Source organism: Archocentrus centrarchus, unplaced genomic scaffold, assembly GCF_007364275.1.
Source record: "Archocentrus centrarchus isolate MPI-CPG fArcCen1 unplaced genomic scaffold, fArcCen1 scaffold_30_ctg1, whole genome shotgun sequence".
NCBI classification, from domain to species: Eukaryota; Metazoa; Chordata; class Actinopteri; order Cichliformes; family Cichlidae; genus Archocentrus; species Archocentrus centrarchus.
In genome coordinates, this window is record NW_022060259.1 from 1,585,475 (window position 1) to 1,612,721 (window position 27,247).

A 27,247-nucleotide genomic window follows, 5' to 3' on the forward strand; every position below is an offset into this window, starting at 1 on the left:
TTAGTTTTTATTAACCTCCCCTCCAGCACACTTTCACTGCTCCAACCAGAGACACGAAGGAAAATAACTCTTTAAAGGAACTCTGAGGCACGTCAAAGTAGCACAGATCCATTTAATTCCCAGTAAAATGATTTCGTCTTCTTTTATTCACTGATTCAGTAAATAAAATGCAAACAAATACTGAAAATAAACATAGTGAAACAAGTCATTCAAATACACAGCTCAGTACTTACAAAAAACAATCATGTTCCAGTGTACTTAAAAGTACAGTAAGTCATTTTTTAGGTTATTTCTTAGAAAAAAATAATTCTGTACTCTTAAATGTACCAGTCGGTACTACATAGTGAATAGTGTGTAATGTGTGTAGTGTGTAATCTCCAGCAATTTGAGGTATTCTCACTAACTTAGAATCAATCCATTAAAAATGCAAAGGCGTGGGAGCCAGTTTGTGGAAGCTGCCATGTTACCCCGCCATCCTGAATACAGTGGCCTGGATGGACATCACTGTTCCATCTAACCACGTTTTATTTTTGCAGCTAGAGACCGACCAGATAAATTATACACCTTATAAATGAATAGCTCCTTTAAACTATATATGACCATTTAACATGTGTACATGTATATATTCTCATCATCTCTTTCTCATTTTGTCTTTCTCCTCCTCCACCACAGCTCTCTCCTCCCTCATCTTCACCTCATCCTCATCCTCCTCACCTCAAACCTCATCTACTGAACTGAAGTCAGGGCTCACACACAAAAAAGTGCATAAACATACTTATTTATTCCTGATATTGTCACAGTTACTTAAGAATCAACAGATTAGACACGCCACCCTTCCCTCTCCAGACAGCTGACAGTGAACAACAACAGCTGGTTATAAGCCAATGTTCTGCCGGATAATGTTAGGCTCAAGCGTCCTAAAAGAATTTATTCGCTAAGTGTCACAGTCCAAAATTGTTAGATAAAGTTTCAATAACTTAATACTGAGCTCAAATGACCTCCTCTAATTACATCCTTGCAGTGCCCTATCCTTGTTTTTTTTTTTAAAGTCTCAGAGTTTTTGCTCTTGTATTTTATCAGTGCAATGGAAAATGTTTGTGTGAAAATGGAGGTAAATTGGATGGAAATGAAAGCCGTGTAAGCGTGTATTATGATTTTAAAGTCTGTTTAAAGGAAATTTAAAAAAATCTTTACACAACTTATGAATTGACCTGTTAAATCATTAAACTGGTTTGTGTTCAAGACTTTTTGAGTAGAGTTACAATGACCTTCTGTGTCCAAGCTTCCATAGCAGGACCCTTCCCCTGTATCCATCCATCCATCCATCCATCCATCCATCCTCTTTCACTTTACATGTTCACCCCGTGTCTATGCGGGTCCTCCCCTTCCTCCCACAGACCAAAGACATGCAGTTAGTGGGAACTGACCACCAACATTGTCTTCTGTGGTTGTGAACCTTCGCTGTTTGTCTGCTGGTACAACAGCATCAGTGGCTAATATGTTTTGCGCTCTGATTGGCTCGTTGCGGTCAGGAACGGATGCTTTCCAGATGTCCTGCATGGTGGATGCTCTCAGGTCTTTCCTATTTCTTAAGGACACGACTTTCAGATACTGCTTATCTGCTGGTAGCTCAAGTGAGCATGAGTACAGTGCAGTCTTGTGTGCTCGGATTAAAGCAGCACTAACTATATTTCAGAAAGGTGCAGTCAAATGATTGTGCACCACATTTTTATGTTGCACAAACATTTATTATACAATTTAAACTGTGTGGTTTATTCTGAACATGACTATTTTTTTCAATCTTTTAATTTTTTTCCCCCAGATTTTCCACATCTTCATCTTTTAGCTGGTTCCTTTAGGAGTCAGCAGGATCATATGAAATCTTTGCCTTAATTTTTTAAAAACAATTTTAAAATATTGTCATATTAAAAAGAAATGTAGTCATAAGTAAATATCATAAAAGTACTTTTACTTCAAATACACATTTTTTTTACACATTGTATTAGTGATTATCCTCATTGTACTTCTTAAATTTCTACTTAATTTTGAAAATATTAAATTTCCTTGTAATGTTAGACACAGTAAGCCTGTTACTCATTTGCAGTAATTCTGTCACATGTCAGTTTTGCACATTGACTGAATAGAAATCAGCAGTAGCTCTCTGTGAACTGACATCACCTCCTCCTATTTCTACCTTTTCTTTATTCAGTCAGCTTTTCCCTGTCTTCCTGTTTAGAACTCAAGGTCCCAGTCGGACTCTTCATCAGGTGGAGGGTCTTCTTCATCCTTTGGAAAATAGTCAAAGTTGCTGCTGTCAAATGGACCATCCACCTGATAGAGAAGCACAGGAAGTTAGAGGTCCCATCAGAATGCTGTAACATCACTGAGACGCTGAAGGATACCCACTGTGGGTATGAACGGCGGGTCCATGGTTCCCTGGCGGAGACCCTCCCAGTTGAAGCCCTCGAACCACCTGAAGGACAAGAGCATGTTGCTATGGCTACAGCCTCATCGGCCACAGAAAAAACACTTAAGTTGGTCTTTACTGTCTCACTTGTGTTTCTGGATGTCTTTCACTCCATTTTTCTGATTTCCCAGCCTCTCTGAAGGATTCTCCCTAAAGAACACAAACGCAGACTGTTAATGGGTGACAACCAGCGCTTTGTTTGATTGTACCTGTGCAGCCGAGGAGAACCTGCAGAGCCGTTTGATGAGGTTAGCGGCACTCTTGGTTATCTTTTTGGGAAACTCGACCATATCAATGCCTCTCAGGATGATGTTGTAAGTATTCATGGGATCAGAGCCGGAAAAAGGAGGACTGGAGACAGAGTGAAAACAAAAAAAAAAAGTTGGGTTATTCAGAATTATTACTGATAAGATATTCTTAACATATTAAAATTACTATAATTATTATCCTCATACCTTTCTTCATGAACTTCCTCAAGCACAACACTGACATGTACGCTGGATGTTTAAAAACTTTGAACCTCAGCATCTTTTCCACAGGAAATCACCAAAATCAGTGTGACTGAGTTTAACAGATATTATAGATCCATGAGGCTTATTTGTTTGATCCACATTTTTATCTTCACTTGCTGTGACCTGCATTTTTTCTGTCAGGCTCCAGCTGGTTACTTATATTTAAATATCAAATGTGATTTTGTTGACAACCCAAACTTTATGGTCCAAAAGAGCACACATTCATATTCCTCTGTCCACTGGGTCCTGCTCTTTATTTACCTGTTGCGATAGTGAAACCTGGTATTGGAGCTTCATTGATGTTGCCTTTTTTTACCAACAGGTGTGCTTACCTCAGGGCTAACAGTTTCTCTGCAGGGATGGAGTAAGAGTCCTCCAAGCTGATGTGCAGGACTGATCTGTTCTCCACCCTAAATATTACATGTTTATGGGGACTGATCCTCTTAGTGTAGCTGACTCGTTAAGTCAAAACACCTATAATGGTCATGCACTGTTATCTAAGCTCAAAGATGTATGAGGATTATTTCATTTAAAGACACAAGAAATAAGAATATCTACAACAAATATCTAAACACTATGAATGTGGCGCACACATAAATTCATATTCCAATTTTAGATTAAGTGATTTTTAATGTGTGTGTGTGTTTTTTAAATCCAGATAAACTGGCCATGGCCTTAAAAGTGTCATGTGGTTCTACCATGGTTCATCTTAAAACAATCATTTCATCTAACAGGTTTTTTACAAGCTCTCAGGAGTGTGTAACATTTTAAAACAAAGTTTGTTTTTTTAAAAATACATAGTTTTATTTCTATAATGTCACAGTTGTCTACTTAATTAATGTAGATAATCTGTAAATCTTAAAACTGTTAAAAAAATAGCCTTCACTTTACCACTGAGGTCTAAGTCATCACTGTGATGACCCCCTGACTCAAACCACAGGGCTACAGTTGTCACTGATGACAACTTAGACTTCAGAGGGTTAAGCATACTGCGTCAGTGGGTAATATTTCAGATAAATGTTTTGAATTATTACAGTTATTTGTAGCATCACATGACCTCATGTGGCTATTTGTCCATTTAAAAATTAGCTCTGTAAAAGACAAACTGGTGGCTCTTAGTCCGGCTTCCTTAAGAGGTCAACACTGAAGTTAACAAGTACCAACACAACAGCATGTTGCAGCACCTGGTCAGTAACCCTAGTGCCCTTTGGTTATGTTAAACACTGAACTGAGTGTCAGGCCAGCTGCTCCAGTCTCCTCTTAACTTTAGTCTCAGTTCAGGTGTATTTTCAGGTGTGTCAGTAGGTAGTCTGCTTCCAGCCTTTTGAATGAACCTGCAAATCTGATCACCCTGTGTCACCCTGCTTCTCCTCCCTCCAGTTCCAGTTCCAGCCAGATTCATGCCCCTGGGCCACTCCATTTTTCAACAGACTCTTGGCAGCTCTCCTCTGGATACCCTGAACCTCTTGTTGCTCTGGCTCCCCTTTTCCTCCAAAGCCCCACCTAGTAACAGCCACTCACTTTGCACTGCTATTACTACAGACTTTCAGACACTGCCTAACTTTAACCATTAATTCATGTGTTCCTGTTGTAAAATTGTCTGCCTCTGTTCTACAGTTGGGTTCTTTTAACTTGGTTCTGACAGAGAGAATCAAAACAACTTTCTTTCAGCTTTGGTTGTAGCTGATGATACACCTGATCAGTTAAAACTGCGATACATTTCTATATTTCATATAATAATAATGCCTTGTTGTTATTGCACATCTGCAGGTGCCCTCCAGAGACAAAGACCAACAGTGTGGGGTAAGGACATGATTGTGACATGTAGCATGTACAGATTTTGCAGTTGTACCTTCCACTAAGCAGCTCAAAGACCAGTATTCCCAAAGACCAGCAGTCAGCTGAGCTGTCATGGCCTTTGTTCAGGATGATCTCAGGGGCAACATACTCAGGAGTCCCACAAAATGTCCATGTCTTCTTACCCAGACCAACCTTCTTAGCAAAGCCGAAGTCCACCTAACAGAAGGAAACAAACACCATCATTTTCCCATTTGTAAATGCTTTGAACCACATTGATATTGCAGCTGGAAACACATCCCACCAGCTTGGCATATCCTCGGTGGTCCAGTATGATATTTTCAGGTTTGAGGTCTCTGTAGATGATTCCTCTGGAGTGCAGGAAAACCAGGGCCTCAATAACACAGCCTGTGTAGAAACGCGTGGTGCTGTCATCAAAAGAACCCCTGAAACAGAAACAATATGAATGTCTTTAGCTTTTTATATGATTATATTACTGCATGTTTAGCTTACCAGCTAATTAATTATGCTAAGCTAAAGATGTCAATAATATGTTACAGAAAACAGACCCTGGTTCTCTGAATAAAGATCCATTCTCGTGAAACACTTCCTGTTGTCACATTTCTGTTGTTGTATTTCACATTTTTCTGATGTCGTCCCCGATTATAAAACCACTGACAGGTGAGTTTATCAGTGCATTATGTTCTGCTGTGAAACTTTGGCTCCTGGCATTAAGGTAGATGTTAATGTCAGTCTACCATGGCCGCAGCCCACCTCAGCGTGCCAGAAAAACAGCTTAGAAACCACGTGAGAAACACAACCAAGAGCCTGAACTACTGACCTGCCTTCAGAATTCATCAGATCCCTATCTGACTGAAATGTGCCATCTTAAAGAACTTAATATTTTACAATATTACAGAGAAAATCCCATTTATCAGATATGAGCAAGCACTTGGTGATGGTGGGAAGAACTCCCCTTTAACAGGAAGAGATACCTGATCCACATTTTCAGGCTGGAAGTTGAAAATACGCCATCCGGTGTGTGCCTCTCTCACCAGCGGCAGTGACAGCACTGTTACATTTTTGCCTTTGGGCCAACATGCATTTTGAAGGGCAGATACTGCTTCCTTAACAAGTGCATATCAATGCATCCCTGCTGATGTATCGGTTTGTTGGAGTCTCACAGGAGGATGTTAGATCCAAGCTTATTATCTGCTGCACTGTGTGCAGGTGAACACAGAATCACACACACCTGTCTCGCAGTAGGGACCACAGCTCTCCTCCGAGGCAAGCCTCCAGCAGCATGTAGAGATATTTGGAGTCTCTGAAAGTACGATACAATCTGCAGAACACAAAGACTGTGTGCTTAAAAATGAAATTTAATGCAAGGCTATGTGGACAAAAGCACTGGGCCAACTATACATTAGCTGCTTGGCTGTGGAGACCCATGCAGAGGGTCCCAGTGCATAATTTCTGTGCTGATATTAATGCCAGAGGAGGACTGCAACTCTGCAGTTATTGAGTCAGGGTGCCGGTGACTCTATGCCTCAGCTCTCAGCAGCCCCACTCTGTAACTTTACATGGACTGTCACCTCATGGCTGACCTGCTGTGGTTCCTAAAGGCTTCCACTCTGCAATAACACCACTAACAGCTGATCATGGAATATCTAGCAGAGAAGAAATTTCACAAACTGACTTGGTGCAACAGTGGCATAGTGTTAGTGTTCGAGTTCACTGAGCTCTTTACCCATTATGACCCATTATTTCACAAATGTTTGTAAAGGCAGGAAGAGTGGTTAAGTGCAACCTGTGGCAACAAGACAGAAAATATCTTAATTCAAAGATTTCAAATGTGTGGCCCAACACTTTTGTCCATTTAGTGTCATTTTTGCATTTGAAAAGGACGTCCTTCCAAGCTAAGAGTATGGATGCATCATATTCCTGTATTTCCATAGGTTGGGTCGGGTTTCCTGGAAATGAAAAATTGGAAAATGAATAGGACCACATAACATAAAAGTATTACTAATTACTACTATAACTAGGATTCACTTATCTATTTTATAAGTACAGTGCTGAGAAAAATTAATTGTGTAGAAAATACCGTTCCAAGTGGAGAGACACTCGGTCTGTGTTCAGGGTGGTCCTGTTGCTGAGGGTGGAGTCATCCTGTAATCTCTTATGAACTACGTCCAGTTTGTAAAGAAAAACCATCTCCTGGCATAATTTTGATCTTTTTAAGCAGCGTAGCACAGTTTCAATCACGTCTGAATACATCATACACTAAAAGGTCAGTCTGACCTGATAATAAATGGGCTGTGGACCTCCATCATGATGCGGCGCTCAGAGAGGATGTGACCCTGCTGGCTGGTGTCCAAGATGTGACGTTTCTTTAACACTTTGAGGGCAAACGAGCGACTGCGATCATTCTTTAACTGAACCTGAAAACACAAAAACACACACAGAAAGCATGTACCTACCTACTCATCAACAGCAACATTGTACTGTCTCACATCTACACCTACCAGCTCCACACGACTGAAGCCTCCGATCCCCAGAGTGCAGATGATTTTGAAATCATTAAGTGAAACACTCGAGAAGAAATCAGCTTCTGCTCTCCATCTACAGAAAGATACAAAACAATTCCTCTCCAGATACATTCAGATCCATTAGTTAAGTAAAGGTACCGAGGCAAAGCTATATAAATTTTCCACTACCAACAAAAACCTTACTGCTGTACTACTACACCTAATTCATGGTATTTATATTGAAGTTCAGATTCTGTTGATTAACCATAGGCACAAACTCTATATTAATTTGAGACATAGTGCACGTATTTGTGCAAATGATTTAGTCCTCAGTCACGGCCACAGTTTACCATCTTATAATCGCTACTTTTGTAGGATAATGAACCAAGTTACAAAACAAAAGTGATCTTAAACTGATTTAATGAACATGATAGTGAGTGCAGTGCACTTCGGAGACCTCCCCAGTTAGTTCTTCTGATGTGGGATGTTTAAAAATGGGAGATCAGGAGTGATAATGTGCAGCTGAGAAAGCTGCAGAAATGATGCAAGCAGATCTGAGAGGATGGCTGAGGCTGTTTAAGGACCCAGTATTAGTATGATGTTCTGAAGACAGCGCTGCGCGACTCTAGAAGAATTACAGACTGAAGGAACATTTCAGGAATGAGGAAGACAAAGTAAGAAAAATGTTTACAGTGGCTCTTACATTATATACAATAAATACACAAGTTCAAGCACTCTTTTCGGGAAACATTTCAATAAACTCACTTCTCCTTGACCTCATCGCTGTCGTACTGCTTGCTGCTGCCTTCATCCAGTCCTCCAATCAGCTGTTTGAAGGACCTTTGACAAAACGTGGAGAGCTGAACACAAAAGCCTCTTTAAAAGCGAACCACGGTTCCACTGCTGTGTCTAAATTGCAATTCTGGTGAACAAAGGTCCTTACTCACTCTCTGTCAATGACCAGACATGTGACATCTCCCACAGCTGTGACACTGGCTGTGCGCACATCCTCACTGCAACAGAAAGGAAGAAATAGCTTTTTGTATCACTGCTTAATGCTTACAAGGTCAACTCGGACTGCCACTTCATCTGTGTATGCATGTAGCAACACTTTCAAGAAATGTGTTAGTCTAATCATCAAAAGTTATGTTTTTTCCAGTGATGTTAATCTTAAGGTACCGTTATTTAACTGCCATTTCAGATGAACTTGCTTCTTGTTTAATATTTCTGAGAGCTTACATGAAGTACCAGTTAAAGGTTTGGACACACAAGGGTTTGGACTGGTACTCTATTTCCAGTTATGAAGACTCACTGTTACAAAACTACTACAAAATGGGTCATCTGATCATTTTCTGCCCTTCCATTACCGTGGTTAAGGAATATAATCTGTTGAACTCGTCAGCCAAAAGTTGGTAAATTCAACACAGTGTTATTTGTTTGGAGTCATTTCTGTCATTTTTATTCTCTCCGGTGTTAGCTCTGTTTGGTCTCCACTGGCTGCTGAACGAGGATCTTTAGCTGCCAAACGCTCCAACATGTTCTCCAGATTGTCTCTCGCTGTCTGCTGAGCAGGTTAAATGGACCTGATTTTTATTGATAGCAGTGACGATGAACGGTGCTACAAAGCTCCACAAAGCCAAGAGGAGCTGTGAAGTTAGCAGCAGAGTATCTGTAGGTCCAGCAGCAGCTGTAACATTATCCAAAGTTTAGAGCTCAGTGGTGTGCAGCTCTAGAAAGTAGGGGCAGATGAACAAACACATGCAAAATAAGATCTTTACCAAGCTGTCAGTGAAAAAACAGAAATACTATCTGTAAGCAGGCATAATGTTTTGGCTTACTGCCATGTGGTGTGTTAAGAAATTAATGATAAAATATTTTTGAATGGGGTGGCAGTGGCACAGTGGGTAGGTGCAGGTGCTCACCTCGCAACCAGAGGGTCACTGGCTCGAGTCCCCCTCTGAGCGCATGCTGTCATTGTGTCCCTGGGCAAGACATTTAACCCACATTGCCTAATGTGTTTGGTGGTGGTCGGAGGGGCCGTAGGTGCAAATTGGCAGCCACGCTTCTGTCAGACTGCCCCTGGGCAGCTGTGGCTGCAGTAGTAGCTTACGACTGTATGACTGAGGTGTGAATGAATGGTGCATGAAATTGTAAAGCGTCTTTGGGTACCTTGAAAAGCACTATATAAGACTAATGCATTATTATTATTACTAAAATATGACATGTGTGTTCATGTATATATGGGTGTTTTACCCTTCCAGAGCCAGCTCTCCAAACCAGTCCCCTTTGGAAAGCGTTTCCACAGTTATCTGCTCGTCACTGGCTGAGAGCTGCTGAGAAACCTTCACCTGCACAGACAACACGTGCATTTACTCACAAACTGGAGTATTTCCATTTTATGCTAAATTATACTTAGAGTCTTTTTTCTAAATGTAACTTAAGGATCTTGAATTAGGTCCTTTTTATAATATGGCATTAGCATTTATGCACAAATATATATTCTGAACATTTCCTCCATACCGCAGCCTTAAGGATGGAAAATAAAAGGTTTACAGATGCGTTCCTCTCTCAGTCAGAACTGATTAGGATGCTTGCATGACTCGAGGCACAGAAGCAGGTAAGAAGTCATTGTTCCTGTATGAAGTGCTCAGCTGTTTGGAAAAGTACAGTATTGTACCATTAAGAGTACAAAAGCTTATCGCTGGGGAAGTACAAGTTTAACTAACACCAATCTTGAACCTCTGGTGAGAGAGATAATAATAATAATAAAAAAATAATATTAACGTTAATTATTGCTCATTCATACACTGGGAATTGGACTAGCATTTGTATAGCACCTGCTGAACATTCAAATTCTTTCATCTATGGTCAACTTAACTTGGCATGCAGATCTTTGGAACCATCTTACTGTGAGGCAATAATGGTAACCTCTGTACCACAGTGCCACTGACATATTAGACAGATACAGACTGAAACATGTCAGCATATATTAAATGCTTTTCATTTAACTTAAATAAAACAGCAGTTTCAATCTCTTTTGGGACACTGCCAATATGCTTGTTTTTTGGAGGCAGAAGCTTCCATATGCATGAAGCACGAAGTGCTAAGTTATAAGCTAACAAGTCCACAGACCTCCAACCTTCATGTGGCCTTCATGGTGTGGGGGTGTTTCTCAGGAGTTGGGCTCGGCCCCTTAGTTCCAGTGAAAGGAACTCTTAATGCTTCAGCATACCAAGACTTTGTGGGAACAGTTTGGGGATGGCCCCTTCCTGTTCCAACATGACTGCACACCAGTGCACAAAGCAGTTCCATAAAGACATGGATGAACCAGTTTGGGGTGGAAGAACTTGACTGGCCTCAGCCTGATAGAACACCTTTGGGATGGATTAGAGCAGAGACTGTGAGCCAGGCCTTCTCTCCAACATCAGTGTCTGACCTCACAGATGTGCTGCTGGAAGAATGATCAGAAATTCATATAAACACTCCTAAATCTGTGGAAAGCTGTTATAGCTGCAAAGGGTGGGCCGAAATCATATTAAACCCTATGAATTAAGAATGGGACGTCACTCAAGATTAGCCTCAGTTCCATCTACTGACAGAGGTGCTGAATTTGATAAACTCTGTGAGAACTGGATTAATATACCTGCTGTAACATATGTGCCCACCAATTTTCCTTAAAATCAAGCGATATTCCACAATACATTTTTGTGATATTTTATACTATTCTCTATTGTGTGTCTCATGAACAATTATTTCTGTGTGAGGGTAAACCTGCTGTCTTATTCAGTAGGTGTATCTGTTTGCCCTGCTTTGCTGCCGGTAATTAGAAGCTTCACACATTAGACATCGTTATGTCAGTAATGGGATCTGCTGTTAGTGCTTTTTGGAACAAACAGATTAATGAACTAAACTCATTGTCCTATTGTAAACAGACTGCAGCAGCAAACCAGCTGAAACAGCTGTGAACATGCAGAAAGCAGCTGACAGTAACGTAACATCGCAGCTGGTTATTAATAATCTTTATTTATTTTATACTGAGCCTTTGTGCAGCTCTTTTTAGCGCCCTTCACCTCCCCGTAAGCTTTCTTCTCATTGGCGGGGCTGTTTACTGGAGGTGACCATAACTGAAATAACAACTCTGTCATCATATGAAGTCAAGAGTGGAAAGATAATAGTCTGAAAATGAGTCTGAGCTTGCACACACACTGATGTCAGTATTTGATGTTTTTGTTTAATATGAACATCTTCTGTACTAACAGCATATACCGCTCTCTTTGCTCACACCTATTTCCTCTCTCTGTGGGATGTTCTTCTCTTTACTCCTACTTGTGAATCCATCTTCCTCACCTGGCCTTTGCTGATGATGAAGAATGTGTCTCCGGTGGCTCCCTGACGGATAATGTAATCACCGTCATTGTAACAGGTCTGAGAGACATCAGAGGAGGGAAGTGAATCATGTGTGCAAATGTGAGACATTTTTGTCAGAAGGATGAACAGATGGTAGAAACAGAAACTGTCTTATAAACAGAAAAGTGTCAAGAAATCTTCACCTCCTCCAAAGTATCAGCCAGTTTACTGAGAATGTCCTCAGGTAGCGACTGAAAACGGGGAACACTGGGAGGAGAGTTTACAGTGAGAGATGTGAGTCACTCTCATGTGGTGAGAGCTGAAAACTGTGAAGCGCTGAGTGTATGTATGAACTGTTACCTGCGGAGGAAGTCGATGTACTGGGAATGTTTGATGAGACCAGTTCTCATCATGATGGTCTGGAAACCCTGTCTGTCAATCGCCCAGAGCTTGATGTCCGTCAGGGCTGAAGATATACAGAGAAATATTTCTTATTAAAACAGAGAGATCTACTTTTATTCACAAGGACTTGTAGACCTTTATAGGCAGAAAGTGGCAGAAACATATCTGCACATACATTAGAAAAAATGTCTGTGTTTATAGGAGAGACAAACCAAAAGCATACCCATCTTTTAATACATACAATTTTGCACTTTGCAATGATGTCCATGACTTTTGAATAGCATGATTTCTTGATTAATGATTGTGTAGAGGACCTATGTGCTACCTATAGCTGGAGGCAAGGACATCAGATACAGCAGTACAAGATACAGGTCAAACTATGTAATGTCAGAGCTTCCATACACTGAATACGCTTTGGATAAATAAATAATGAAGTAACAAAGTGGACCTTCTGGATTTATCACATTGTAATCACAATGATATCCTGTGGTCAAAAGGCTTAGCTTAGTGTGTGCTCATGTCTGTGACATCCTGATGTGCTCCTCTCTCACACAGCATCTTAATATCTTCAGCTCATGAAGGACAAATGATTACAAATGTGACAACTAACTGGTTTTGAATGGCTGCCACAATTTTATTCCCTATCTCCCTCCATGTTGCTCCATCATGTCTTTTCATATCCAATATAAATCTGTTCCTTCTGTTCCCCTCTGAAACCTCTTTCACAGCCCAACACTCAGCCTTCATCATCATACTCTGTATGGTTACTCAGCAAAATGTCCACAGTGAAGTCTGTATCCTGAGTGTGATGGCCTTTTTATATTCAGAGGCCATTTTAATTTTACACTTTAATACATAACTACAATCACTAATGACCTGGTACTTACAGAATAAAATACATCAGTTCAGTGGGAATTGATGTATTTTTCACATATGCATCTATCTGTCTATCTATTCTATCTATCTATTCACATATGCATCACTATGACACTGTGCCATATGCTAATACATAAAGGCTTCTTGACTGTTGTGGCATTTCTTCATAGTAACATGGAGACTACAGCATCATTATATTGCAGAAGATCACAGAACAACTGAAAGAACAAACGTCACATGTCCAGAGATCAACGAATTAGCTACAACTGCACTGCTTTATCGTTAATGTTAAAATTCTGTGCACAAACTCCATAAACGAATCTCTCCTTCAGAATTTACGTGCTTTTCCTCTGAACGAGATATTTCTCAGATGTGGCTGCTATTTTTTTCTTTTAGCGCACATAACTGTGCTCTTCATCACTTTCATTAACTTGAATACCATTGAACCACACAAGGACACTGGCTGCAAGCCTCAGACAGAGAGGAGAAAAGGTGAGTGGACTAGCTTGTTTAGAGGTTATTATTTGTCAAGAGATGAGTGTGGGAAAAGATATTTCAGGTAAATGTGCACAAAACATGGTTTTATCAACTGGGCTTTAGGCATCTAAATGTCATACATACACAAAAACACACAGAAATCAGTTTGTCTACCGCATTAAAAACCAAAGCATTGCTGTCAGCCACAAAACACATACACAAAAAAACAAACTAACAAGTGATGGTGGGCACAACAAACCCCGCCCCCAAAAGACATTTTAGCTTCTGTCTCACAAACATGCCACTCTCCAAACACTGAATCACTGAAATAACACACACAGAAGGTCCTACTGCCCATACGTTTCCAAGGATTAAAAGGCACAGTGGGTAGAGCCATTCATGTGGCTTTGCTTGCTGTTCAATGCAACCTCTCACCTCACCTCATACATTCACATCCAGCAACACATGCACCCATTATATCACTCCTAATACTGACAAGTTGGGGGTGGGGTGGGGATCTTTCTACACCCTTATTTCCTACACCCTGCCCAGGATGGTGGTTTGGGGACCAGGCTGGCTGCACCCCGGGGGGCTCTGTCAGGGACATCCCTCTTCCTTCTGCTGGGGTGGGCATGTGGTTGTCTTTGGAATGTTTGGCACTAGTTCTTGGCCCTCCACAGCTGTGTATACAGTATCAGATGAATCTGTTTTGAGGGACGTGATTATTTTTTTTGGCCGTATGGTAAAAATGGGGATTTCTTTTTTTTTTTTACCTTGACCCAATTATGACAAAAATGTAATTATTTTAGCAATACATGATTTTGTATGATAAAGATATAAAAAGGAAATATTGTTTTCAGATACCTGTTCATCAGCTATTCTAAAATGATGTAAAAGGATGTTTTTTTGTGTTTTTGAGTGAACTAAACTTTCAAAAGTGTCTAAAAGTTTTAGACAGACGAATTGTTTTTAATCAGAAGAGAATATCAGAATGAGCAGAGGCCATATTTGTGTTTAACCTTTGATAGTTTGCATTTATTTGTCACTGACACATAAAAATTTCCTGGGGGCCAAACCTCAGACCGCCTGCTTCATGTGCCCCCGTAGGTGCTGGATTTATTGGTTGGGTATGCTTGGTTGGTGGGGCTGAGGGGTGTGCTTACCTGTTACAGTTGCCGTGCGGGTGCAGTTGTAAAGGATGGCCAGTTCTCCAAAAACTTTTCCTGGTCCAATGGTGCACAGTTTCTTGCCTTGTTTAGTTACCTCCACAGTCCCCTCTGTGAACACATAAACAGACTTATTCACACTCATGGTTTGGTTCATCTGGCCCAGATCATTAATCAGTTAGTTGACTGTCAGAAAACTAATCTGCAGCCGGGGGTAAAATGAGCTGAAACAATCAGGCATTCTGGTACTTTCAGCTAATGAGTAATTAAGTCTGATGGGCAGTTTAATACTTAGTAATGCAAGTTAGTTAATTAGCTTTAAGCTGATGCCACCACATGGTCCCACCTACACACCAGTTAAACTGTGTGTTGTGTGTCCTGTTTCTTTTCTTCAGCATGTAGATTATTTCATGTTTTGAAATGTCTTAAAAGCATTGATAATAATTTTGCAATATTCAAAGGCTGTGTGAGAATACTAAACAGTTTAGTGTAGACTAAGCTGGTTATTTTGCAGTATTGTGGTACAGTTTACAGCTGTGCAATAGACTGGTGCAACTCTGGTTACTGTTGGGTTTGGTTAGGCTAAGAGAGAGAGAGAGAGAGCGAGCGAGCTCTGGTCAGTTAGGTAGCAGAGGGGGTTGGTAGTAAGTTTCAGCTGCGTTGATGTTCATGTAATTACCAACAGGTGCGCTAGAGGGGCAACAATGAGACAACCCCCAAACAGGAATGGTTTCACAGGTGGAGGATGCTGACCTTTTCCCTCCTCATGCTATCAGTGGGGTGGCTGTAGTACGGAAGGTTTGAGTGCTTGAGTAGAACATTGCTATATAAGAACTAGTCCATTTACCTGGACCCTACAGAGGTTGCACAGGTAGTCCAGCTCCTCCAGGATGACACATCAATACGTGCCATTGCCAGAAGGTTTGCTGTGTCTTCCAGCACAGTCTCAAGAGCACGGAAGAGATTGTAGGAGCAAGGCAGTTACTCTGCTTGACACCGTGGAGCCTGATGGCTTTCGCCACAGAGTACCAGAAGGTCCACAAATGACAGTGTGGTGTCCTGGAGGATCTCTTCCCAGATATGGACCAGGGCATCACTGAACTTCTGGACAGTCTGAAGTACAACTTGGTGGTGTTGCATGGACTGAAACATAATGTCCCAAAGGTGTTCTAATGGATTTAGGTCACGCAGGTGTGGAGGCCAGTCAGTAGTATTGATTCCTTCATCCTCCAGGAACTGCTTGCATCCTCCCACCACATGAGGCCAGGCATTGTCGTGCACCAGGAGGAACCCAGGACCCCCTGCACCAGTGTAGGGTCTGACAGCGAGTCCAAGGATTTCATCTCAATACCTAATGAAAGTCAGGGTGCATTTGTATAGCCTGTAGAGGTCTGTGCATCCATCCATGGATATGGCTCCCCAGACCATCACTGACCCACCACCAAACTGGTCATGCTGAATGATGTTACAGGCAGCATAACGTTCTCCACAGCTTCTCCAGACCCCTTCATGCCTGTCACATGCACTCAGGGCGAACCTGCTCTCATCAGTGAAAAGCACAGGCTGCCAGTGGTGGAACTACTTTCCCACTGGCCCTGCAGGCGGTCTTTGTCCTCCAAGTTTGGGTCCTCTACCAGGGACAAGTTGAAGTTGGCTTCAAATTAGTGTGCTCCACTTTCCAGCCGAGTTCTTGATGAAGGCTTTTAGGGTCCTGTTGATCTTCTACAGTTCTAGGCAACAGATCTCAGACTTCCCCCAGATCCCACCTTAACCCCTGTCTGCAACCATTTATATAATATGCACCCTTTTCTTCTGCTGTTTACCCCTGACTGTAATTAGTTCATATTTACTGCTCATATAAATGCCAGTCAACTGTGGTTAATAGCTTAACATAAGGGCATATAACTTCTCTAGCTAGGGGTCTGTCCAGAGATGCTTCTTGTTACCAGACAAGGCAGGCAACTACTTGGTGTCCCAGTCCAGAGGGGTCCGTAGAGGGCTGACAAACTTTAAGCTACAGCAGTGGCAATGTGCAAAGTTTACAATTACAGTCAGAGAGACCTGACCTCTGTAAGGGACCCTACCTGACTCCACTCACTGCCAGTGCAAAAGGCGTGCATAATTCTGTTTAAAGGGAGCTGAAGCTTCGAGTTGCCAAGTGGCAGCCAAGAAACCTAAAGGATTTAGAGAGCTTCTGTAAAGTGGAGTGGGCCAAAATCCCTCCTGAGATGTGTGCAAACCTGGTGAGCAACCACAAGAAACATCTTGCCCCTCTGCTTGTCAATAAGTGTTTGACCACTAAATACTAAGTCATGTTTTTCTTGGGGCTCAAATACTTATTTCATTCAATGAAAATCAATTGATCAACTTTTATGTGATGTGTTTTTGCCCATTGATGTTCTGTCCCGCTCCATTAAAATGAAACTACCATAAAAATTAGAGACTGTTCATTTCTTTCTGAGTAAACTTAATTAAATTCACCCATTGTAGCTAGCAGGCTGTGTTACAGTATTAACACTTCATAACCAGTCAGCTTGGAACTTTCTTTTCACGACTGTAGTTATTAACCAGAACTTGGGCCTCTATTATACATCTGCAGCTCGAAAGAGTGTTAGCAACTTACAAGCTACAAATAACATAAATTTGACTTTTGTACACTGTATAGACACAAGTGGGGGCACACTTTTTAGTCACTGAATTCAGGTGTTTTCAGTCCCATTGCCACAGGTGTATGAAATCCACAAACATTTGTGAAAGAATGGCTCATTCTACAATTCAGTTCATAAAATTTCTTCCCTCTTAGATAATCCAGTCAACTATAAGTGGTATTATTAAAAACTGGAAATAATTAGGAACCACAGCAACTCAGTTACAAAGTGACAGACCGTGTGAAATGTTACATGGCACAAGCAGAGAGAAGGTGAAGTAACAGGCACTGAAAAGAATGAGGCAGCCTTACTTTGGACCTTCATTTTAAAGTGTCAGTTAAATGTGACATTTGGAGCAGCCACATTATGATTTTTATTTTTGTTGGTTATAGCCCAGCCACTGCTGTGTTTTATGATCTAATCATGACATTTTTTTTTTTAAATATCTGAGGCTACTTTTAATTAAATATACAGCTTGGTGCAATGTCCAGAAACAGGCACTCAAAGGTGGGAGCACATGGAAACTGGAGAACCTGGAGGGCAGGGAAGACTGTTTAAGTGGACAGCCAGAAGGTAAAGTAACAGAAGGACAGCAGAGGGACTGCTCTGGAGGGACAGCCCAAAAGACAGAGCACAGCAGAGGGAACAGACAGCTCAGAAACAGATGCAGGGGTGGCAAAAGGTCATTCACTAACAGGCAAAAGGAAGGCGGCAGGTTTAGCCCAGATACCAGCTCAGGCTGACAAACTTACGTGGCACAAAAAACAGGGAGCAGGAAAGGAGGCTCCAACACAGGGACTGGGGGGCAGTGAAAAATCAGCTGTAACTAAGTTATTGGGGTGACTGGCAATAACTCAGTGCCATGGCCTTAGAAATGGCTTTGTAACCCTTTCCAGGCTGATAGATGTCAGTGACATTGTTTCTTACCTGTTTCTTTAGATTGTGGCATGATGTGTTGATTTTTGAGATCTTTTAGCCTGCTTCACTCTGTTAGACAAGTTCTAATTAAGTACTGTAACTTCTTGATTCAGCAGCTCTGGCAGTAATCAGGCCTGGCTGTAGCAAGTGAAACTGAACTCAGCTTCTCAAAAAGATGTGGTTGATCAAAGTTAACTGGTGATTTAACAAGAGGGAGCAAATACTTAATTAATTACCCTATTACATAGGGCCAGGTGGGTTTGGATTGCTTCTTCTCCCTTAATAAAAGAAGTTATCATTTAAAATCTGCGTTTTGTATTTGCCTGTGTTATCTTTATCTAATATTAAAATGTGTTTGATAATCTGTGACAAATTTGCAAAAACTAAGACATCAGGAAGGGGCAAATACTTTTCATGGCACTGTATAGTATCGCATGTTTGTAGCTTCTCTGTTTTATCTCATTATGAAGTGATTATTTTGTGATCTGGGGCAAAGCAAAAACAGGCCAGTGCTTTCTAAAAAGGTGTTATGTGCACATTTTTCTGAAAAGATTTAAAGACTTGGGATTTCAGTCTGGTTCTATTTTACAGGATTTGTACTCAATAGAAAGACTTACCCTCCAGGACATAGACTGTTGATCCATCATCTCCCTCCTGGATCACACAGCATCCTTTGGCCAGGCTGGTGGGATACATACAGTCCATGATGGTGAGGATCTACACAGGAAGCAACAAATGAGCCAACAAAAACACAAGGATGATGATCTTTAAAAATCAGCCTGCATGCAGCTGTTACCTGCCCGTGCTCTAGATGTTTCATAAAATCATTGTCCATTAGAGCCCTTTGGATCAGCTCACCTGACCTGCACATACAGATAAAGGATAAAAAAAAAAAATCTTCCTCATCAGACATGAAAATAAAAATACAATGCAATGAGAAGTTATGTTCAATTAAAAATTGTCTAATTTAAAAACAAAAAAAAAAGAAAAAAGATGGAGCATTTCACTATTAATTAGGCTCACGAACACGAGTACCAAAAAAGTAAAGATGTGGAGCAGTTTGGAACACTGCAAAAATACTCCCACACATGTAAAACCAAACCACACCACACCACACCACACCACACCACACCACACCACACCACACCACAACACACCACACCAAATGTATATGAGCCAGAAATGCCACCGCCTTCTCTGGGCCTTAGCTCATGTTGGATGGGCTGAGGTGAAGCAGAAAAACTATCCTGTGCTTCAGTCAAAAACTGAAATTGCATTTGGGCTAAAGCACAGAGGTATCATCTGGCTTGTTTTCAGGATACATATCAAAAGCCAGCATCCCTGATGATATGGAGATGTGTGAGTGCACACACAATGATTTTTTTTTTGTCTCTGGACTTTCTCAGTCCTTTCACTTTTTTGTCAGTGAAGATGTCCTTGAGAGAAATACTGGGTTATGACAATAAAGAGACTGATCTGCCAACCCCAGATCATCATTTTTCACTGTGCAGGGTTCTACTGCGAATGGCTGTGTTGTTTAAACCAAACCACAGTCTTCTGCTGTTTTTAATGACTTCTCCTACAGGAAGCAGTGTTAACCAGTGAGTGAAAGTGAAAGTAAAAAGTGAATGAAAATTAAATTAATCACTAAGTGTGAAAAAAACAACCGCAAAATTCCAAAGGTCCAAATGGGAGATAAACCCTGGATTTTTAACCCTTTACGTTGTGCAACCAGCACCCCTCCAGCCTCTTAATGTGGACTTTGTAGGTCTCTACATCTGGACTGTTATCTCTTGGTGGCCAATATTATTCCAACTGGCGCATCAAGGCACTAATGCCAAAAGAAACCGAATGCAGTTTTGTCAGATGCCAAAATGCATTACATAACACTCTGGGATGAGAATATTTTGGTACATGGTTCAAAAATCTGATTGGCCTTGGTGGTTCAATTTCCAAACAGTGGCAAATACTCCCCTGTTCCAATTTCTTTGAACCATCTGCTGGAAACAAATTCAAAATGTGAATCATCTTTCAAAAAACAGTAATGCGCCTGAGCTTCAACATTTAATATGTTTCCAGTGTAAACACGAGTTTCAAATAGTTGTCAAATCATGTTTTTGTCTTGTTCTAAATGCTTGTTTCCCCCAGGAAATCACATATTAATGGTTCTGGTTACAAGTTATTATTTATTTTTAAAGATGTGTAGTTGCTCTGTTTTGGCTAAGTATGATTTGCTATACTCACTCCTTGTTCTTGCAGTAGCTCGTGAGGGTAACGTCACTGAGCTGGGAGAGGTCCAGCACTGTGGGCTCTGCAGAGATGGCCTGTCTCTTGGTGCGCTGAGGCTCATCTGGAGTCTGTACAGCCGATTCTTATCCACCCAGAGCAAAGAGAACACTTCAGTCATATCCGAAAACCAACCAAACAAACAGTGCTTCTACATGATTTAAAAAAAAAAAAGACAAAATAAGGAATATAACAAATGGTGATGTTATAAAAACAAGCTGTCTTTATTACAGTGGTGAGTAATTTGTTCAGCAGTGTGAACTTTCATCTGGTTTAGTCACTTTTGGTTGTAAAAGAAAACACACTGACAGAGATTTAAGGTACAGCCACAAATACTCCTGGCTTGTGGCCACCTACAAAACTGTATAGTTGTTCATCATCACTCTGAATTGTTGTTATTCAACTACAGAGACAGACGTTGCATCTCTCTCTGTAGTTGTTAAGATCTTCTCTGCAATCACTGAATGACCATTTGTGGGAGGTTTGTGTCTCTAGTATTTTATGGCACGTATTAAATGCTTTCAAAATGTTTTAAAATAAAGTGTAAGTGTAAAGCGTATTGTGAGCTTGCTTTTTAGAATGAGTTAGGAGTCTGGCTGCAATATTTTTTATCACTTGGAGGTGTGAGATAATTTATTTAAGTCAGTAAATAGGCACAATGACACAAATGCATGAAAAATTCAGTGGAGAAGACAATAGCTCATAGTGTAGAAATGTTCATTAATTGAAAGAAACAGGAATGTGAGATGGTAATAAATGCCAGAAAAGATTAAATGATGCCAGCTAAAGGAAGGATGTGAAAGGAAAAATAAAAATGGGCCTAGGATTGAGCCTTGAGGAACCCCACAGGCTGGAGAAGCAGCGTTAGAGGAAAACTTGCTTGCCCTTATGGAGCAAGTACTTCCTCTGAGTGTCATTGCCAAGGTTCTGTAGTATTGATAAGTATTCAAACTATATTCAAAGTGTTTAAATCACATTTTTATTTTCAAACCACACAACTGATGATCCTCACTGCGAATCGCCACCTACTGTGGTGGAGGGGTTTGTGTGTCCCCAGGACCCCAGGGACTATGTTGTTGGGGGACTTTTCCCTCAGTAGGGTCTCCCAGTGGCCCAGCCACTCTCCCTGGTTGCTGGGCTTTGGCCCTTGGGGCCTCGCTGCATGCAGCCCAAAGAGGAAACATGGGTCCGCCCTCCTGTAGATCGACCACCCACGGTGGTCACCTTTGTGGTGGGGAAAGAACCTGAGCTAGCACGCGAGGTTGAGGGATACTGCTAGATATAGTCAAGCATGGCTCTGGAACCAATCATCTCTGCTTCTTCCAGGTGATCCAGGAAAGAATGAGATCTTTAAAACACGTGGCGGAAATGAGCTTCTTCTGAAGGGTGGCTGGCCTCTCTCTTAGAGAGAAGGTGAAGAGTGCAATTATTCAAGAAGGGTTCAGAGTGGAGCTGCTGCTCCTCCACATCGAAAGGAGCAAATTGAGGTGGTGCGGGCATCTGACTAAGATGCCTCCTGGGCTGCTAGTCAGATGCCCAGAGGTCCAGCAATATGCTTTGAGTGCTTTTATACTGTATTTGTCGTGTTCCTGCTTTGCTTGCTGTTGCTCTGGAAGTGCTTTTTCCCTCTCACTGCATTGGTTAGGTGGTTTCTTCTTCTCCATGCCTGAAATTCCCACTTTGCAGCCTGACACACCTGACACTCATCTGACTGCAGTTCCTCCTGCCATTTATGGACCAGTTCAAGCCTTCTGTCTTTGCCAGAGTTTCAGCTATCCCTCGTGGTAACTACTCTCCAGCCTACTACGTGCTTTTGAGATAGTTTTTGCATTTAACTTGTGTGTTCTTTGTATACAGCTCGCTTCACCTGACTGCTACTGCCTGATCACTGCAGTGGTCAGGCGACCCCCCCCCCCGCTCCTCCTAGTAACTGACCCTGCCTGCCCTCCTGGAAACCACAAACCCATCAACAACAAACAATCCCCCCCAAGGACTGTTTTACCACCACTGCCAATGAAAGCTGCTCACTCTTCTACATTAGATGCTATTCTCTCACTCCTCTTAGATTCACCTCGCTCTCTGGATTATAAACTAACTACCCTGTCCTCTGTCTTGGAAGGACCTAACCTGTGTTACCCATCTCTGGTGCTCTCCTTCCTGTGACCTACCCTTGCTGAATCAGCTGTTAAAGTTTCTGTAAATTATTTTTGCTGCCTTATCCATGTCTGCATTTGGGTCCTCCTTTTTGCTTTGCCCACCATCAGTGTATTTCAAACATGTGAGTTGTGTGTGTCACATGATTATTGTGTTAAATTGAAGTTCAGCTTGTAATTGTGTCATATTGACAAAATACAGATACTTTGTTAAAGAAGTATGTTTTGTTTATAATCTTACTGCTTTAAAGTAAGACAACAGACAAATGCAAACGTGTTAAATAGTAGCTGTAATAATAGTATACATTTCAAATAAATACAGTACCAGTCAAAAGTTTGGGTGAGTGTATCCAAACCTTTGACTGGTGCTGTACATACACACAGACTGAGCATTATACTCTTCAGGCTGTGAGATTAAAGGGGCCTATTATGCTTTTCCTTCATTTCTATCATATATACAGTACTGTGTAATAATCCTGAACCACCCTTCATTTCTTCATATTTTGCTTCCAACAGCCAGACTTTAGTTTTTAAAATGATTGGAGCAACAGCTCTCCGGGCTTTCCGAAGTCCTCCAAAGTCCCTCCTAGGACACTGGAGGCCCTTTCCCTCGTTATCGGTCGAGTCCTTGTCCGGACCATTTTCAGATAAATGTTTTTCTTTTTTGTTTGTTAAGCCATTTAACACTGACATATGAATCAGTCAAGCATGAAAAAGGTCACATCTGTAGAGCTCTTTCTCAGCATGAAGCCACACTGCTGCTCACTGATCATCACCTTTCTTCTTAACCCAGCTTCAACGCCTCGTTCCCACATCTTCGTGGTATGGCTCATCAGCTTTATCCCTCTGTAGCTCCTACAGTTCTGCACATCAGCCTTGTTCTTTAAAACTGGTCTTCATGAGTATGTTTGATTTAGCCCTATTTACTTGGGATTGGCACTAGGAGTTCACTGGCCTGTGCCCCCCTGTGACTGAGTTAATTTCATGTTTGGTTAACATGAGATAACTATAAAGACTTGACATGAATGAAAACAACAAAGTTGTAAAGTTGTGTTAATTCAACAATTTAAATTGTGCAACAGAAAACTAATACTGACTAAACATAACTTTACAGATCAGTTTTTAGTGTATTGTATTTTGGCATTTGATTATAATTTTTGATTCACTGCATCCTTAAGTAATGCATTCTGTGACTCCTGCTGAAAAAAGAGAAAACTCATATAAAGACAATAATTTAGATTCTCCTTTACACGGTGGATATTGCCTTGTGGTAAATTGAGCTAGACTGGCAGGTGTGGTAATTGTACTGACACACCTGTGTTTGCTGTCTCTCCCAAGGTGGCGGTGTGTTGTGAGGCGCTGCGATGCCTGTCCAACTCTATCTGCAGCTGTCGGATCAGATCATCCTTGGTGTCCAGCTCCAGCTCCAGCTCATCGATGAGTGCATCTCTATGTCGCAGCTCCTCGATCTTTAGTTGAAGAGCCAGCTGAAGATCCCGCAGGGTGCCGGTACTTTTTGACACAGCCATGCACACAAACACCGTCAAATATACTGAGCAGGAAGAAGAGAAGACAGAGGAGGGAGAGCGTTTAAACCTGTTCTGGACAGTTCTTCTGTTAGACTGCTAGCTAACAACAACTAACATGCATTAAAGCTAGTGAACAGGCTGAATAAGCCCAGGCTCAAAGGGCCGTGCAACAGTGATCTCTCACATCTACAAAATACTTAAAATGATTTAAACAAATGGATGAAAAACTTTACTGATCAGCCACAGAGAGACACAAATCAGATACAAAAAAGAGGAAATTATTCCAAATATTCACACATCAGCTACAAAGAGACACAAAATGACCAGAGAGATTCTCCTGGGCTACAAAGAGAAACTAACACAAAATAGATATTTAACTGTGGGGATCCATCCATCCATCCATCCATCCATCCATCCATCCATCCATCCATCCATCTTTTGCCACTTATCAGGTCATGGAGGCAGCAGTCTAAGAAGAGACATGCAGGTCTCCCTTTCTTGGCCACCTCCTCCAGCTCTTCCGGGGGCACAAGAAGCAAGCCAAGAAATGCAATCTCTCCAGCATGTCCTGGGTCTGCCCTGGGGCCTCTTCCCGGTGGCACGTGGCCAGAACACCTCTCCTTGAAGGTGCCCAGGAGGCATCCTGGTCAGATGCCCGAATCGCTTTCAGTCTTTCAGTGTGGAGGAGTAGCAGCTCTACTTCCAGCCCTGAATGACCGAGCTCTTCAACCTGTCTCTAAGGCTGAGCTCAGCCACCTTTCAGAGGAAGCTTGTAGCCGCTTGTATCCATGATCTCAATATTTCTGTCACTACCCAAAACTCCTGACCACACGTGAGGGTGGGGAATCGACAGCCTTGCTGTCACGCTCAACTCTCTCTTCACCACAACAGACCAGTGCAGAGTTCCCATCACTGCAGCCACAGCCCCAATCCATCTGCCAATCTCCTGCTCCACTCTCCCCTCAGTCATGAACAAGACCCCAAGTAAACTTCTCCACTTGGGGCAGCACCTTGGTCCTGCCACCCTTTTCTGACTGAGAGCCATGGCCTCACACTTTGACCTAGAGATTCTGTCCATAAAATTATGAACAGAATCAGCGATAAAAGGCAGCAACACCTACTGAGAATGAGTCTGACTTATTGCAGATGAAGTGGCCCAAGCTCTTCCAATGGTTGTACAGGGAATGAATAGCCCACAACAGTGCCCAATATCCCATACGCTCAAGGCACCCTTGACAGGATATCCTGAGGGGTGCAGCCAAGTGCATTCTTCAAGTCCTCCTCCTGAGTCACCTGATGGTTTGCCAGAGGTGTTTTGAGGTCAGTTGAAACTCTTGCTTTATTGTCTCACTGAACACCTCCCACACCCAACCTTTTGCCTTGGCTACTGCCAGAACCACACTGCTCTTGGCTGTTGGTACCCATCACCTGCATCTGGAGTCCTGGGACTCCTTTTTCAGCTTGAGGGCTCCCTGCATTTCTGGTGTCCATCATCTGGTTCATGGATTACCACCACAACCAGCACCAGCTTAGCAATGGAGGTGTGGAACACGGTCCATTTAGACTCAGTGCCCCCACCCTTGAAATGTTGCCAAAGCTCTGCTGGAAGTGGGAGCTGAAGAGCTCACAGACTGGGGCCTCTGTCAGACGCTCCCAGTGCACCCTCACTGTATGTTTGGGTATGCCAGGCCTGTTCAGCATCCTCTCCTGCCAGCTGATCCAACTGATCACCAGGTGGTGAACAGCTGACAGCTCTGCTCCTTCCTTTCATCACATCAGAACTTTCAAAAACCTTCCAACAGTTTGCACCAGGGGTTTCAAAGGGTCCATTTTCATCCTCTAGATTTCAAAGTTTAAAAAAGTGCAGTGAAATCTTTAACTACTCAAAAAGTTACAATAACAATATGTGAAGGTTTTGTAGCTTTCCACTGTGATCTGTAAATTGTATTGTAGTACATGGATTTACATGCTCACTGAATCAGGGGGAAAAAAACAAACCTTTTTAAAAAATCACACTTATTTTTTAAAGAGGGTATTCAGGGTATTCATCGTTTATTTTATTAAAGAATTACTCATTGAGTGAGGGGCTAAATCAGACTAAATTCAGTCAATTATTAAGAAAAGACTCCACAATGATCATAAAAAAGATCAGCCTAATTTTGATGTAAAACTGATCCCAGTCACTACAGGCTGGTTATAAATGAGCTATAATAGATTAAACATGTTTCTGCCTCCATTTATTATTTATTCAGAACTCGTGCTGAAATGACATTTTCATTGCTTTTTGCACTTGGACTTCCCCAATCGGTCCCGCTGACCCAGTATCTCCATCCTAATCTGTGCAGCAGTTACATAAATACCAGTTTTTTAAAGTTTAGTTTAGCTTTTTAATATAAATCCGTCTTGTACTCACTTTTTCAGTCAAATGCAGCGATCATGCAAACGCTGCAAGAACAAGTCGAGTCCAGTTGGAGAAGATCGTTTTCTCTGGCTGTTTGGACCTGCTTCTCCCTGTTCGCAGCCGTTAATCAATACATCAATAATTAAATCAAATTAATACATGAATGTAATGTCTTGGATTTGATAATACAACACACTCTTAGGAACAAAGCGAAGTCAGATGAGCTTCAGTCGGACAGAGGAGCGCCGCGGAGACGACCACAGCTGATTTTGACAGCGTTTCTACAAAATAAAAGTCACACCGCACTTTTATTTTGAAATTTAAGCAAACGCCCAATCACAGTGTTAATTTTGAAAGAAAAAACAAGTGACCAACCAGCCATCATAAATAAACCTGCAATAATCCCGACAAGTCCAAATCTCTGCTGTGAAACAGGTCTATTAGCAAAAAGGATTAGAAAAAAAGAGAAATATGCAAAAATGTAACATCTGAGCAGAAAACGTCCTTCTTAAATATATATATAAAAAAACATTTTGGTTGGATGAAGGAGCAGCAGACTTAGCAAGGACATTATAACAAGGACACATGCATCTGTGGGAGAAGTTTAACTTCCAGTGGGGATGGGAGAGGGGAGCGTTTAAAAACTTAGTTTTGGGAAAAGTCGGCATTCTTTGAGCCTTATTTATTCAGACTGGCGGCTTTATACATGCAGAGCCTGTCCCGGGATGGACACTTGACATGTC

General features: G+C 41.7%; 1 protein-coding gene across 2 annotated transcripts; it reads right to left on the minus strand.

The window, feature by feature from the left end:
- Positions 1–1,948: 1,948 nt before the first annotated feature.
- LOC115776344 (cGMP-dependent protein kinase 1-like) lies at positions 1,949–26,804 on the minus strand. 2 transcript variants are annotated; one of them, XM_030723979.1, is made up of 22 exons: positions 26,701–26,804; positions 26,517–26,614; positions 23,890–24,126; positions 20,380–20,506; positions 18,932–18,998; positions 18,753–18,852; positions 14,567–14,680; positions 12,009–12,114; positions 11,852–11,915; positions 11,649–11,726; positions 9,555–9,649; positions 8,249–8,314; positions 8,067–8,141; positions 7,299–7,395; positions 7,075–7,214; positions 6,029–6,118; positions 5,081–5,222; positions 4,832–4,995; positions 2,696–2,818; positions 2,555–2,617; positions 2,407–2,473; positions 1,949–2,331 (listed from the first exon to the last, which is right to left on the minus strand). In XM_030723979.1, exons 3-22 carry the CDS (start codon positions 24,101–24,103, stop codon positions 2,233–2,235), a joined length of 2,091 nt encoding a protein of 696 aa, XP_030579839.1. In that variant the 5' UTR covers positions 24,104–24,126; positions 26,517–26,614; positions 26,701–26,804; the 3' UTR covers positions 1,949–2,232. The 2 variants fall into 2 exon arrangements, with proteins under 2 accessions (XP_030579839.1, XP_030579840.1); XM_030723980.1 differs by having other exon boundaries at positions 26,517–26,737.
- Between the last annotated feature and the right edge of the window lie 443 nt (positions 26,805–27,247).